A 13,583-nucleotide genomic window follows, 5' to 3' on the forward strand; every position below is an offset into this window, starting at 1 on the left:
ATACTACATGCACGTTGTCACCCTGTGGGGAAATTAGTCTTAAATATCTGTGATAACTTCCTGTTTTCTTTCCTCTATCTAGATATTGTGACCTGCTTGGCCATAGACTACTGTGGAATTCATTTAATTTCAGGCTCCAGAGATACTACCTGTATGATATGGCAAATAGTTCAGCAGGTAGGTTATTTAGGCATACTCTGAGAAGCAGTTTCTGGATGCTTTTTTGTGCTCCTCTGTTTTGCTGTGATGGTTTATTGATTTCTTTCAGGTTTGCAGAGAAGATAGGCCACTAAAATTGATTGGCTTAGTAATTTTGTTACTCCCATTGTCTTCTGTATTTGAAATATTCACTGTTACTATAGTGAATTAGTTACTAGTTATTCGTTACTATATAGCTGAAGTACAGCATTTTAGAGGCACTGTTAAAGAGTTGATAAATTGTTTTCAGGGTGGGCAAATATTATTCCCCATTGCACAGATGGAAGAATGGAAGAAGAGAAGCACTGCTCGAGACTACTGGAATTAGTCACAACAATGTTTATAGTTGATTTTTACATTTCTAGGCTGCTGTTCACTCCAGTAGTTGTGATTTAGCGTTGTGTTTCCTCTGTGGATAGTACTGATGGCTGCACTAGGAGTCAGCAAAGACAACACTAGTCTGTTACCTGGATTTACACTGGCGTTTTAGAAATCTTTAATATTGGTCTTGTGCTTTCACACAATGAAAGTGGTTGTGTGATCCATGTGTGTACTTACACTCAAAATGTGAGGCTATTTCTATTGTTGTGCCTTTTAAATGTTCATTTCTGATCGCTGCATTACAGATACACAAGTAGGATTAAATGCAGGGGGGGACCTGCCATGTTACGGACAGTACATTTGGTCAGGTCGCCTTGTTCTTATCATTGCACTAAAGTCATTCCTGCGTGTTTCAGGCATTCTTCTGTTCTCACAGAATGAGAATAAAGAGTTCTCTGCAGAACTGTTTACTGTAACTTCTTTCTAAGCACAGGTCTTGCCTTAGAACTGGTTTGAAAATAAGTCTGTATGTGCTGACTGTATACCCATTGGAACAAAAGTACTAATTTTGACACCCTGCAGTCATGTGGGAAAATGACTATTTTTAACGAGTGTTATTGCAAGGTTTCCTTTGCATATCATACCACTGGTAGTCACTGAGAAAGGATTATTTCCTTACTTTTCCTTAGAAAACAGAACACGGTTGCTGTAATTTTAAGCAAAATAGCTTTCAGCTGCTTTAAGCTTGGCTGTGAAGATAGTGCTTAATTCCAGGGTAAACTGTAAGAACTGAACGAGCGCAGATACGCAGCTGAAAAAAAAGTGGGTGGATGGGTGGGTTAACAACTCCTATTAGGACTGCTCACTGTGGGCCTTGCACATCTGGAGGGATAGAAACAAGTCAGATAAATAACTCTTCCTTTCACATCGACATAGTAACTGTATGTTCATTAATTCTTATGATTTCAGTAAACAGGGCTGCTGACATATAAGGCAATAAATAGAATTTGGAGTGGGTGAGTTATGCCTTTGGTTTTGGCCTACGTCAAATACACATCTCACACAACTGATACTGAAGATACCAGAAATTTATATTTTGTTTGTCCTTCAGCTACAAGACAATGTGTCATTGCACTTTTTGTTACTCTCAGGGAGGAGTGCCTGTAGGCCTGGCACCTAAGCCGTTACAGATCCTTTATGGGCATACTGATGAAGTTTCGAGTGTTGGCATCAGCACTGAACTGGATATGGCAGTGTCAGGATCCAGGGTAAGCATCCTCATACTTTTGCTTTCTTTGCCCCTGCTCTGCTCAAACCGTAGAGCATTTTTGAAGCTGATTAATACAAAAAATGTGACTAGTTCACCATTTTTTTTCTTCAGCTTTGCGCATCAAGAAGATATGTGCTATCTCCCTTGCTGCCTGCTTAAGTCAGGCTGTCTCAAACTGCTCTGCACAGCACAGGCCTCAGCTACCATGTTGTGTTATTCTGCACAGATGAGCTTTTCCGTGTGTGGACTTATTTGGAGATCTTAAGCTTCTCATAGAAACAATTCTGTGACAGTTTCTTCCCTGCTTCCTTAACCTTGAAGTTTCTGGGCAGCTTACTCATACTCTACCTTACTGTACTACACTGGCAAGCTGCTGAACTCTGACTCTGTACTGCACATGATGCCTGCTCATATATGTAACTTATGAAATGGCTGATATGCTGCCTTCTCCTTCTCTTGCCTTGTTTGCGTTTGTTTTTTCATATGCCTATAGTACATGGCCTTGAGGAGAAGACTCCTTTCTGTAGAGTTCATAATGCTTACGAGTCTTGATCTCCAGTTAAGGATTTAAGTCCTTTCCAAATATTCCCTCTGTATTTAAATACTCTGTGTGTTGTGGTAACCTGCTGAGTAATAACTTACCTAAATTTGGTCACTGCAGGATGGAACTGTTATTGTCCACACCATTCGAAAAGGTCAGTATGTGAGGACTTTGCGACCACCTTGTGAGAGTTCTCTCCTGCTGACTGTTCCCAATCTGGCTGTATCCTGGGAAGGCCATATAGTTGTCCACACCAGCATAGAAGGAAAGACTACTCTTAAGGTACTTGGGTTCATTGAATACCTCCGTTTCTTTTGCTGAAGACTTTAATCATAAATGTACCTAATTTTATCCTTATTTCCTAAAGTAATGAGGCTTTCTGAGCATGCTCTTGTCAGTTTCCTTATTTTTAAATTTTGCTAGCCAGGTTGACCATGAGCCAGCAGCGTGCCCTGGCTGCCAAGAAAGCTAACAGGATCCTGGGATGCATTAAGAGGAGTGTGGCCAGCAGGTCGAGGGAGGTTCTCCTTCCCCTCTACACTGCCCTAGTGAGGCCCCATCTGGAGTACTGTGTCCAGTTCTGGGCTCCCCAGTTCAAGAAAGATGAGGAGCTACTGGAGAGAGTCCAGTGGAGGGCTACAAGGATGATGAGGGGAGTGGAGCATCTCTCCTACAAGGAGAGGCTGAGGGAGCTGGGGTTGTTCAGCCTGAAGAAGAGAAGGCTGCGAGGGGACCTAATATATGCTTACAAATATCTCAAGGGTGGGTGTCAGGAGGATGGGGCCAAGCTCTTTTCAGTGGTGCCCAGCGACAGGACAAGGGGCAACGGGCACAAACTGAAGCACAGGAAGTTCCCTCTGAACATGAGGAAGAACGTCTTCCCTCTGAGGGTGATGGAGCACTGGAACAGGCTGCCCAGGGAGGTTGTGGAGTCTCCTTCTCTGGAGATATTCAAGACCCGCCTGGACAAGGTCCTGTGCAGCCTGCTGTAGGTGACCCTGCTTCAGCAGGGGGGTTGGACTAGATGACCCACAGACGTCCGTTCCAGCCCCTACTATTCTGTGATTCTGTGATTCTGTGAGTGAAATTTGATTAAAAGATAAATCACAGACATACTGTGGTCCTGTAAGTTTCGTTAAAATCTTGGGCAAGGAAGATCCCCAAGCATGTGCTAACGAATCTTCCTGGGAGAGCTGCTTTGAGAAGGAAAACTAGGGGAAATAAGTTCCACTGTGCACAGAAACAGAGGCTTATAAGAGGAGCAGTAAGTTCTGTGTGCAAGATGCCCAGTGACTACGCTGATGTTTCTTAGTTTTCATTGGAGAGATGGACATAAGGTTCATAGTGTAGCTTATTCTGTCTGTGGAGTAGCTGTGCAGTTGCTTTAAGAAGGGTAGAGCTGTTACGATTTCTATGAACAGGGGAAGTTTCTTGGAAGACAAATTTATTGGATGTGGGCATGCTAGCTGCATTGGAAAATGGGGAGAGAAGAGACCAAAGTATTGTCAGGCTGGAAGATCTTAAGATGGTTGTCTTAGCTGTGTCTTTAATCCATCAATAATTCATTGCCTTGTCCATAAAATGCTTCTAGTTCTAGCTCTGTGGAATTATACCTATTTCCTTCTGCTTTTCATTTTGGAGTGGAGGGCAGGGAGAGTGGCAGCATGGCTGAGGATAAAAGTGCTCTCTTCCCTTCTTTAACACAAATCCGTATAAAACAGGGACCTGTCCATTAAATCCATGGATGTTTCCAGAAAATTTGGAATTTATTAGATGGTTAGGTAGGATCTTAACATGTTACATGAAGAGGTAACGAGGAATAACTGAAAAAATTTCTATACAGGGCCTGGTATACGTATGCATTGCATATAGACTTGGTACTCTTGTATCGTTCAACGAGGAAACTGTTGTCAGCAGTATTATCTGTGGGTTATTGCCCAAGTTAACTCCTGTTAGTGAGCTAAAGATACAAATAATACACTCTTAATCCAGTGAGTCCTCTGACATGGATTTATTTTTGATCTATTCAGGATAAGAATGCATTACATCTGTATTCTGTCAATGGGAAATACCTGGGTTCTGAGACTCTGAAGGAGGAAGTGTCAGATATGTGTGTGACTGGCGAGTATATCGTGATGGGCAGCTTACAGGGATTTCTTTCCATACGGGATCTCCACAGGTAAAGTACCACCATCAGTAGTTTATTATTGAGATGCAAATGTAAACGCTTATTGAGAAGTGGCTGTGTAATGTGGACTTTGCTTGGTGCTGTAGGTGGTAGCCTTTGCTGTGTTCCTGAAAAAAAACGGGGAACTAAGATGGGGAGAAAAGAAGAATGAGAACTTGCACCAGGCCCTTTTCTTCCCAGGCATTTATCCCAATTATACATCTGGAACTGACAGAATTTAGGAAGAGCTGTGTCTGTTATTTGCAGGTTGTGATTGTTCCTACGTCTGATTAGTCACTGGGAGCTCAGCAACTGCAGGATCAAGCCTCACATAGTTCTGTACTGAGCTTTAAACTCCACTTGCTGCTACACTCTGTAAAACTCCATTGCTCCTCAGAATGGGAATGATCTTTGTCACTTAGGTGATTGTGGGACTAATATTGCTGTTCTTCAGTGAAAATGTCTTAGCCATCCATGCCTTTTCTTGTTATTGGAGCTTGATTCTGGTGTGTGATCAGATTGTTCCTTAGGAGTTTATGATAACTGAAATTGCAAACTGGATCCTTGAGAAACTGTGTTTTATAGTGCATCCTGCAGACAGCAGTTTCACCTGCAGTATGATTGATTCTTTGCAGTATGATTGATTCTTTGCAGTATGAGCAAACACACACATGATGTACTCTCTGTGTGGTTTTTTGTCCATTTCAGCCTGAATCTGAGCATCTCTCCCTTAGCCATGCGACTGCCAATTCACTGCATTTCTGTCACCAAAGAGTACAGCCACATCCTTGTTGGCCTGGAGGACGGCAAGTTGATTATCGTTGGTGTTGGCAAGCCAGCAGAGGTAAAACCCACCATCAAGAACTTTTTCTACCGAACAGTGGGAAGTTCACTTATTTCTGCTTTCCATTTGAGCAAGAGGGCTCCTTTATGGCAGGGTAAATTTAGGAGCAAGTTTCAATTTTCAGTGGGAAAGAACTAACTTTTGAGACTGCACTACTGAAATTTCTCATTAAGAATCAAAGGTATATAGGATCACAGATGGGAAGCTCAGCTGGACTAACTTCCAGACTTTATCACTCACATCTGAATAAGCAAAGTCATAGTACCTAACTTTTTCTGAACACAGTAGTGTTGTCAGCCACTTCTTGATGAAATAATTTTCCAGAAGAAAATTGGAAACAAAAGAGAGCAAGCTGCTTTCTTTATTTTTTATGCTTTCTGTCCGATGTCTTTTTAGTATGCATTGACTGACATTGGGGAAAAAAATACTACTTCTTTCTGTTAAGAGTCTCTGATAGCAATGCACAACGAAGCCCTTCTGTAGGTTCTCCATATGCTCTCTGCTCCATATGGTGAATATAAACTTGTTGGTACTGCATACGCGATATCGAATACAGAGCATCCGTCTGTCAAATAGCTATGCCCAACTCTTGTTGTGCAAAACATAGGTTTTGCTTTGAGTACTTCTTGTCATGACTTTCAAAGTACTTGAGTTGGCTTAAACCTGCTTCTCTTGATAATCCAGTCTCTGTTGTGCTGCAGTGTATTTGTTTGAAAATGTGATTATCACTTTTGCATGACCTTTAGTACATACCAGAAAAGTGTGTCTTAATTTAATTTTATATTTTAATTGTGAAAACAGAGTGACTTTATTTGCCAGTATTTTAAAATGTTTTAGCTAGGAAATACATAGTTTAATATTTGAAACAGGCATTATACAACAGTAGTCTGATTTTGCTTGCAGTGGATGGGGAGGGGAGGTTTCCAGTGACTTCCAGTTGGATGGCTTTTTCCTACTGTAGAATTGACAAAGAGCTGCTTATGATGTGGTTAAACATATGCTTGTAACAGCAGTTTTAAAGTCACTGTCATTTCTAAGCTTCCTATTCCATAGATAAGGTCTTTTGTAGGCTGAAATTTGTGTGTCACTAGACTGAAGGCTTTGTTTCCTTTTTCAGTTCTTAATCACACCTATTTTTCTAACTATGGAGAAAGTGTTATTTCAAAGACATTTTATGAGTGTAGAGGCCTTCCAATTACTTTTTTCAGGATTTTCTGTTTATGATTCAGATGATCTGCAGGCTTAATATCCATGTAAATAGATTTTTTTAAAAGAAAAAAAACCACAAACATATATGGAACAATATTATGTCCCAAATTTTCTAGTTTTCTATAATGGCATAAATCAATATATTCGGAAAGTGTGTGTATGTGGGGTATTTATTTGTTGATTGATTTATTTGTAGTTTGGAAAGAATATATTAATTACTAGAATTTTATCCTTATACAGAAGACAGTATTGTAGTTCTGGCTTTTGGTGGCGATACTGATCCTTAGGATAAAGGGAGAGACCAACCTTCTTTATTGTGCATAAAGTGAAATGCTGCTTGGTATTAAGATTGGCCTTTAGTGTTTCTGGATTGATGGTATCCAGTATGAAGTGAAGTATAATAAATGTTATGTATTTATCACAATTACTTAGCTGTTTGGGATGTTGCCGAAGTCTGAGCGATTATCACCTGTTAATGTTAATCCCTGTCAGCACTGTGCCTTTTCTACAACACTGCTGCTGTGATGATACAGTTCTTAAGCATGCTTAATTTGTAGTACTAACTGCTGGGAACAGTTCTCAAACTTGGGCTGTTAAGCCATGCATCTTGTTTGTTGAACTGCAAGGGATTTCGTAACCTAATCAGCTGCCAGGCTGATCACTACTGGCCAATCGTAAGCCTTGTACTTAAGGAGTAAATTAAAACAGTTTCTTACAAATCGATGTCAGAGTGCAGACCTACCAGATGCTGGATTTAATATGGCCTCTGTTATCTGTCTTTACTTATGGAATATTCAGTATGAATAATTTCTGATTTAATTTTTACTCTGAGCACTTCACCCAGGAGCTCTGGAGGGCTGTATCAGTCTGACACCAGGAGACAGCCTTTCTCTCTTTCCTTCATTCTGCCATCACTGCCTTGCATTTTGATTATCTTTTGCTTTTCTCTTCTAGCAATTTCGGTTTGAAACCTCTAAAATAAAATGTCCTTTCTGCTAATTTGGTTCATTTTTGCTTGACATTCACCTCTTTTTTTTCCTTCCTGTCAAAATAGCAATCTAAACACTGTTTCTAAGCTGTTTGAAGTAGGTTAAGTATTAACTGCGCCGTACTTAGCAATATCCCGTTAACTGATCAAAATCAGAGAAGACTGTGATTACTGTTTGTCTGTTGTTTTTTTGTCAGTCCCAAGAACCATCCCTAAGTGTACCTTTTGGTTTGTTTTCAAATAATTTTTGTTGGTGTAATTTTGTTTATGCGGTACATTGTAGTGTCTGCATTTCACCAGAATCAGTGTCTGAATTCCTTTTTAATTTATCCACCTTATCCCTTCCCCCTCCTTTTGTTTCTCTGAATTACTTTTAAACAGATGCGCTCAGGTCAGCTTTCCCGAAAGCTGTGGGGATCAAGCAAACGGCTCAGCCAGATTTCATCAGGAGAGACTGAATATAACACTCAAGATTCCAAGTGATTGCTGCTTCTACCTTTTCTCATGGATTCCAGAAAGACGTTTAATCTTTTGGTCACTTTAAATGTATATCTCAGCTTTCAGGGGCTTGATACTTAAGTCTGTTGAAGATGAACCTATGGTAGAGGTATAGTAATAAGCACATGTACTCATGCAAGTTCACTTGCATATTTTTCTTTAACTGTGTTGACTTGGTTACAGCAGAATTCCTCTCTAAATAGCTGCTAAAACTGTGTTTCAGAAAAAAAGGAAAAACAAAACCCCCCAAACTTCCAAACCCAAGCTTGCTAATTGAATTTAGGATAAGTAGCATTTGATTTAAAGCTGAATAGGGCCAGGTGCTCCTTGATCACAAAGAAGATATTTGGCTTTGCTTTGACAGCATTGTAATTCCCCAGCAGTAAATAAAAATTCTGACAGTGGCAGGGGTTGGATTCAGAATTGGGATAGCTGACAGTTATGACCTTTTCAACACCTTTTTTAGCGCAATGAGCAATTTATTGCAGTTTGTTCCTGTAAACGGCTATTGCTGTCGTCTTCTGTGTAGTTCCAGTTTTAGGCTGTTCTGCAAGGAACATCTGTGTTCCACTACATGATTGTCAGAAATTGTTTAAAGTACAGACATTAATAACTTCAAAGGAGTTGAAGGTGGTGAAGGAGCTGAAGGAGGTAGGAAATACTTGCTGCTGAAAATTATTTATGTTTTTAAGTAGACTTAAGACACACACCAAGAAATCCCATAATATATTTAATATCTTGAAGAAATACAGAGGAAGAATCAATATCTACATTGATCAAAGATCAATCTGCTTCATTAGTAAGGCAACTCCTACAAAAGAAAGATAAATTTCCACTGCAAAATCTTTTAAACAAGATTGCAGCACAGTTTAATTAAATAGCACCTGTTTGTTTCTTGGCTTGGTGTTCACCAAACCAGTTGTTAGCTGTATTTTTTTTTTTTCTGTAAAAACAAGCAGGGAAACAGATAATGTATCCATTTTCAAGATGTATTTAAGACCTGGGAAAAGAAAATATCAGATCCTTGTGTGCTATATCCAACAAAATAGTTATGGATTGTATGCTATATTTTGGAGAAGCCATTACTGATTTTTTTTTTTTGGTTTAGTGATACGTGATGATAGAAAGGTGTGTGTTTTCCTATAATTTTGACGTTTTTATAATATTAATGATTTAAGTGGTAAACCCCATACTGTTGGAAAAGCCTTGTGCTGAGGGGAAAGTATGAATTTTTGGATCAGTGTGCGAAGGTATGTGTGCATGTGTATATATGTGCGTATGTTTGTGTGTATATATGTATATACATGTATGTATGTCTATTAAAAGGAGAAAATACTGTGGGGTAAGGGGAGCATAGATATAAAGCAGAGCTATAAGTGATTGTTAGCTAGTGTGTTCCCTTTCAGCTACCCCTTTCTTCCCTCTACCATCACTTTTCTTGTTATTTTTATTTATTTATGGAAATGAATCTGTTGTATCTCCTATAAATGTTATCAGATATTCCCTGTGGCTGGGGAGCTGTTGAACTACCTGAGGAACTCCATAATGTATCATCGCATTTCATTAACATTTAGCACAATATTTATTAACTTTGTAGAAATCGTAATACCTCCTTACCCCACAAAAGAATAATCTTTGCAAGTTCTGTGAGTTTCATTAAAACTGTTTTCTCCTCCTAAATTTCTTTACTGGGAGGGAGGAGAAACCCCTCTTAGTGACTGATCAGTGTGCTGCGTAAAGAAAGTTGTGTTGCTTTTTCTTAATTTTTGTAAATGAAATAATAAATCAGACTAGTGAACAAGTGGGTCTATGCATAGCTGCAATATTCTAACTAATCACTGTGACAGACTGGATCGTCTGGAAAGTTAGGAGAAAATAAGAATTGTTTCCCTGAGTCACTTGCCAAGAGCATTATATTTCCAAAAAGAGAACGGTGTGGTTTTTTTCCAGACTCCATGTATGTAAAAAAAACCACATCCCCTCTTTTCAAATAAGCTATAAAGAAGCGAAAAATACTATTTTTAATCAATTATCTATCTAGTAATAATACTAAGGATACTCTGGAAGTATTGTGTATATGAGAATATGAAGTATGTTTGTCCATTATGATTTCATGAAGAAAAGATTTCAGGGGAGCTCTTTTGAGAGTAGTTTAGAAGAATTTCAGCTCAGAATATGAGATTTTTCTGTGTTAGGGGAAGTTGAAGAAAAGAACTTATTTGGGGCATTGAGTTGATGTTTTTTAAGTACGCATGAATGTTCTGTTTAAATGCATATATAAGGTTAAGTGTTTGCTTGCAGGGGAAGGGAGCAGGAAATTACGATGTTTTGGGCTAGCAGAATCAAGTGGAAGAACTGAGGAGATAGGTCTTTTGTAGTGTTCCGTGGGAGCATAGAGGTTCTTTTGTCACTTGCACAGAGAGGTCCATAAGGTTTGAGAATGTCCTGCTGTGGTCGAGGTATGTTCATACCACAGTTGAATGAATGTTTATAGTAGTTTAAAGTTAAAGAATACTGAATACACTGTGTTGTCATAATTTGGGATGAGTTTATGGTGAAGAGCTTCGACATTTGAATACCATCATTTCACTGTTAGGTGATCTTCACAAACATCTAGGACGGGTTTAAATGTGGACAGTTCTTGGGCTCTCAAACTTGAGGCTGGCTTGAGCTCTGCACAAGGCAGCAGCAGCAGAATGGCAAGGGGGACAGGTGAGCTGAGCTGCTCCATGCTCTACGCAGAATGGCAACATCTGTTACCTTCTGAGCTTGTATCTGTTCCTTGAGGCTGGGAGGTGTACACCATCGCACGCTTAGCGTTCTTGCCAGAGGCCCTCTGGAAAGACCCCCGCAGGTTTGAAGGTCTGAACTTTGCCTTTATCTAAAACCAGCTTTAAATGAAAGATAGAGGTGGCAAGTGTGAGCATTAGCTGGTATGTTGTTTCTTTCGGTTTTAACTGATTTGTATAAGTCTTTTCAAAAGTAGAAAATAATTTTATGATCAGCTGTTCAGGTTGGTTGAATTGCAGTCTGTTATGCAGTGCACTCTGAGTTAGTGAACTGGCTTTCATAATTCTTTTATTTCTTCAAGTCAAGCTTAGAATCACAGGGTTCTTTCACATAGTATTGGTGAAATAAGATTCTCCTTTGTTGTTGAACGAAGATTTATTTAAGTGTAAAAAAGTAAAGCTGTGAGATGAGAGAATTCTGATTGATTAGGAATTCCAAATAAACAAGTCTTAAGTGACAGTTGTTTCATACCACTACATTTGTCAAGATCTTACATTTGATTTTTGAAACAACCCTTATGATATTTATCAAAGTTTAAGATATGCTTGCCTTTGAAGCTGAGTAAGTAGAAGTGTAAATATATATATTTACAGGAAACTGAAAACTGACTCTCTTTTCATACCTGTATATAAATGAGATCAAGTAGTTAACAGTATTGAGTAACTTCTCCCTAGCACAGTTTTGAACTTGCATACCAAAGGATGATATTTAGAAGACACCTCTCTTTTATTTCAAGTAAAATGTTTGTTAAATTTCTCTTTAGCAATTTACTTGTTCTTGATAGTATTTTTAGTTGTCTTTTTATCTATACTGAAGAATCTCGTCTAGTCTGTGCAGTTTTTGTACTGTATGAGCATTCAGAAAGTGGAATGTTTGCTGTTCAAATTAGTATCTGACGCGAATTATTCTGTATCATTATACTTGTTACCTAATACTCGCTTATAGGATATCTAGAAACCATGTCTTCTGTCATCCATGTACCTTATCAACACCAGCACAAAATAATAATGCCAATCTTTAAATGCACTTCTCCTGATGGTTAATGTACACTGTGGAAATTAGGTTTTAGGAAGCCTGTTTGAGTTTAAAAAAAAAAAAAAGGCAAAAAAAAAAAAGCTAAACAGTAACACACATACACATTATAATTGTTTTGCTGATCTGAAACATTGATATAAACCAGCTTTTTTCCCTGTGGTATACCTCAGGTCATGAATATTATCACAGAACAGGTTTATCAGAGTCTTTACAGGCTTTAAAGAGTGTAGTCAATTGGCTGCTTTGTAAGGATCCTCTTTAAAAGTTGTGTTTCTGCGTCCTTTAAATGAAGTGCAAAGAACTAAGCTTCTGCACTGTAAAAATTCTGTATGGACTTACAACAGTCCTACATCAATCTGCTTTAAGATAGTCCTGTGGGAATGATAAATTTATATGTATTTGTAATGCACAATAATTAGGTAGACCTTTTAACTCTTGCCTTAGTCAATGCAAGCTGTATACTCTACTTCCCTAGACCATGTCTCCCTCATCCTTGTTTCCTCTGCACGTCTTTCCCAGTCTCAGCTAACAAAATCATCAGTAAATATACGTACAGCAACCAGACGCTTCACAGTGCTTTTACTGTGTATGTGTATTTTGTTGAAAATGTGTAACTATACATGGAATATAGTGTGGTAGGGAGCTTTAGAGATAGAAAGGGGAGTAGAGGACGTGTCAGCCTCCTTCCACTCCTACCTCGAGAGTCTGTGTAGATGCTTGCTCTGTATTGTCACCTGAAGGCACTCCTCTCTTCCTCTGTTAAAGGCACCTTGCTGGCTAGGTTAGATGCTGAGGCTAGGTGCTGTGAATGTTTTGGTTTTTTTTTTTCCTTTCAAAGAATTTTTAAAAAGCACATATAAATGCATATCCCAATGTGAACCAAAGACCTGATCTAATAAATACCATTATATGAAAGCACCATATAGGGTTATATTTAATTAGGTGGAAATTCAAGCATGTGCTTTAGTGCTTTCTAGAATGGGCTTTTCATGCTTTTTGGTTTAAAAGCTGTGTCGGTTTCAGCTGGAGGCATGACACTTGTTAGTAGTCTCCTTTTGTGGAGAGTAATAGTTTTTGTGCAGTCATACGCATGTGTGTTTATTGTATACCAATGTTAGACTCAACTGAAGTGTTTGGAAGATGTCTTTCCTTCCATCCCAAGAAGCCAAATGCTCCTTAGTATTCCTAATTGCACTTATTAGCACATACTTTTAAAAGGAAGCAAGGATTTTCTGAAAAACTGCTGCAGTTTAAAAAAAATTAAAAAAGGAGGTAAAATACTATTGTCCCCTTCCTTACTATTATAGTCATCAGATGCCTGAATGCAGAAATGCCTCTGAGTGGCAGCATGCGTGCTCAGCAGAGTTTTGAGTTGTGCTGTCATCGTCCTGCAGTCTTGAACAGCCCATACATGAGGAACTGCTGGTAGCGTTTAATCAAAGGTACCTTTTGTTCTGTGTTAATTCATGTTTTTGGTGTGCATCTGTGGAAGAGAACTGGTGCGTCCTTCTTTTAGTTACCATTTACCCAGATAAAACAGGTGTTCCACTTTTCTTCTTCAGGAGAGAGTTCCTCCTGTTTTGTGTTCTATTTTCGTCTATTGGATTTGGGAAGTTTGGCAGGTATTTCCAGAGCTTAAGTCTGTGATTCAGCTCAGCACAGACTCAATTTCATAACACGGCTTCTGTCCCAGAAGCATGATTGTTAGTACAGATTATGGTT

General features: G+C 38.9%; 1 protein-coding gene across 7 annotated transcripts in view; it reads left to right on the forward strand.

The window, feature by feature from the left end:
- The window catches only part of NBEAL1 (neurobeachin like 1), a 92,306-nt gene extending 79,613 nt beyond the window's left edge, over positions 1 to 12,693 (forward strand). For 5 of the 7 annotated variants that reach the window (XM_075429787.1, XM_075429790.1, XM_075429788.1 and 2 more), the window contains 5 exons: positions 83 to 177; positions 1,671 to 1,787; positions 2,451 to 2,612; positions 4,361 to 4,509; positions 5,206 to 7,910. In XM_075429787.1, coding sequence (XP_075285902.1) covers positions 83 to 177; positions 1,671 to 1,787; positions 2,451 to 2,612; positions 4,361 to 4,509; positions 5,206 to 5,479 — 797 coding nt within the window. In that variant the 3' untranslated portion in view covers positions 5,480 to 7,910. The other 2 variants (XM_075429791.1, XM_075429793.1) reach the window with 1 other exon arrangement.
- The last annotated feature ends 890 nt before the right edge of the window (positions 12,694 to 13,583 follow it).

The sequence above is a fragment of the Opisthocomus hoazin genome, chromosome 9 (assembly GCF_030867145.1).
Source record: "Opisthocomus hoazin isolate bOpiHoa1 chromosome 9, bOpiHoa1.hap1, whole genome shotgun sequence".
Taxonomy (NCBI): domain Eukaryota; kingdom Metazoa; phylum Chordata; class Aves; order Opisthocomiformes; family Opisthocomidae; genus Opisthocomus; species Opisthocomus hoazin.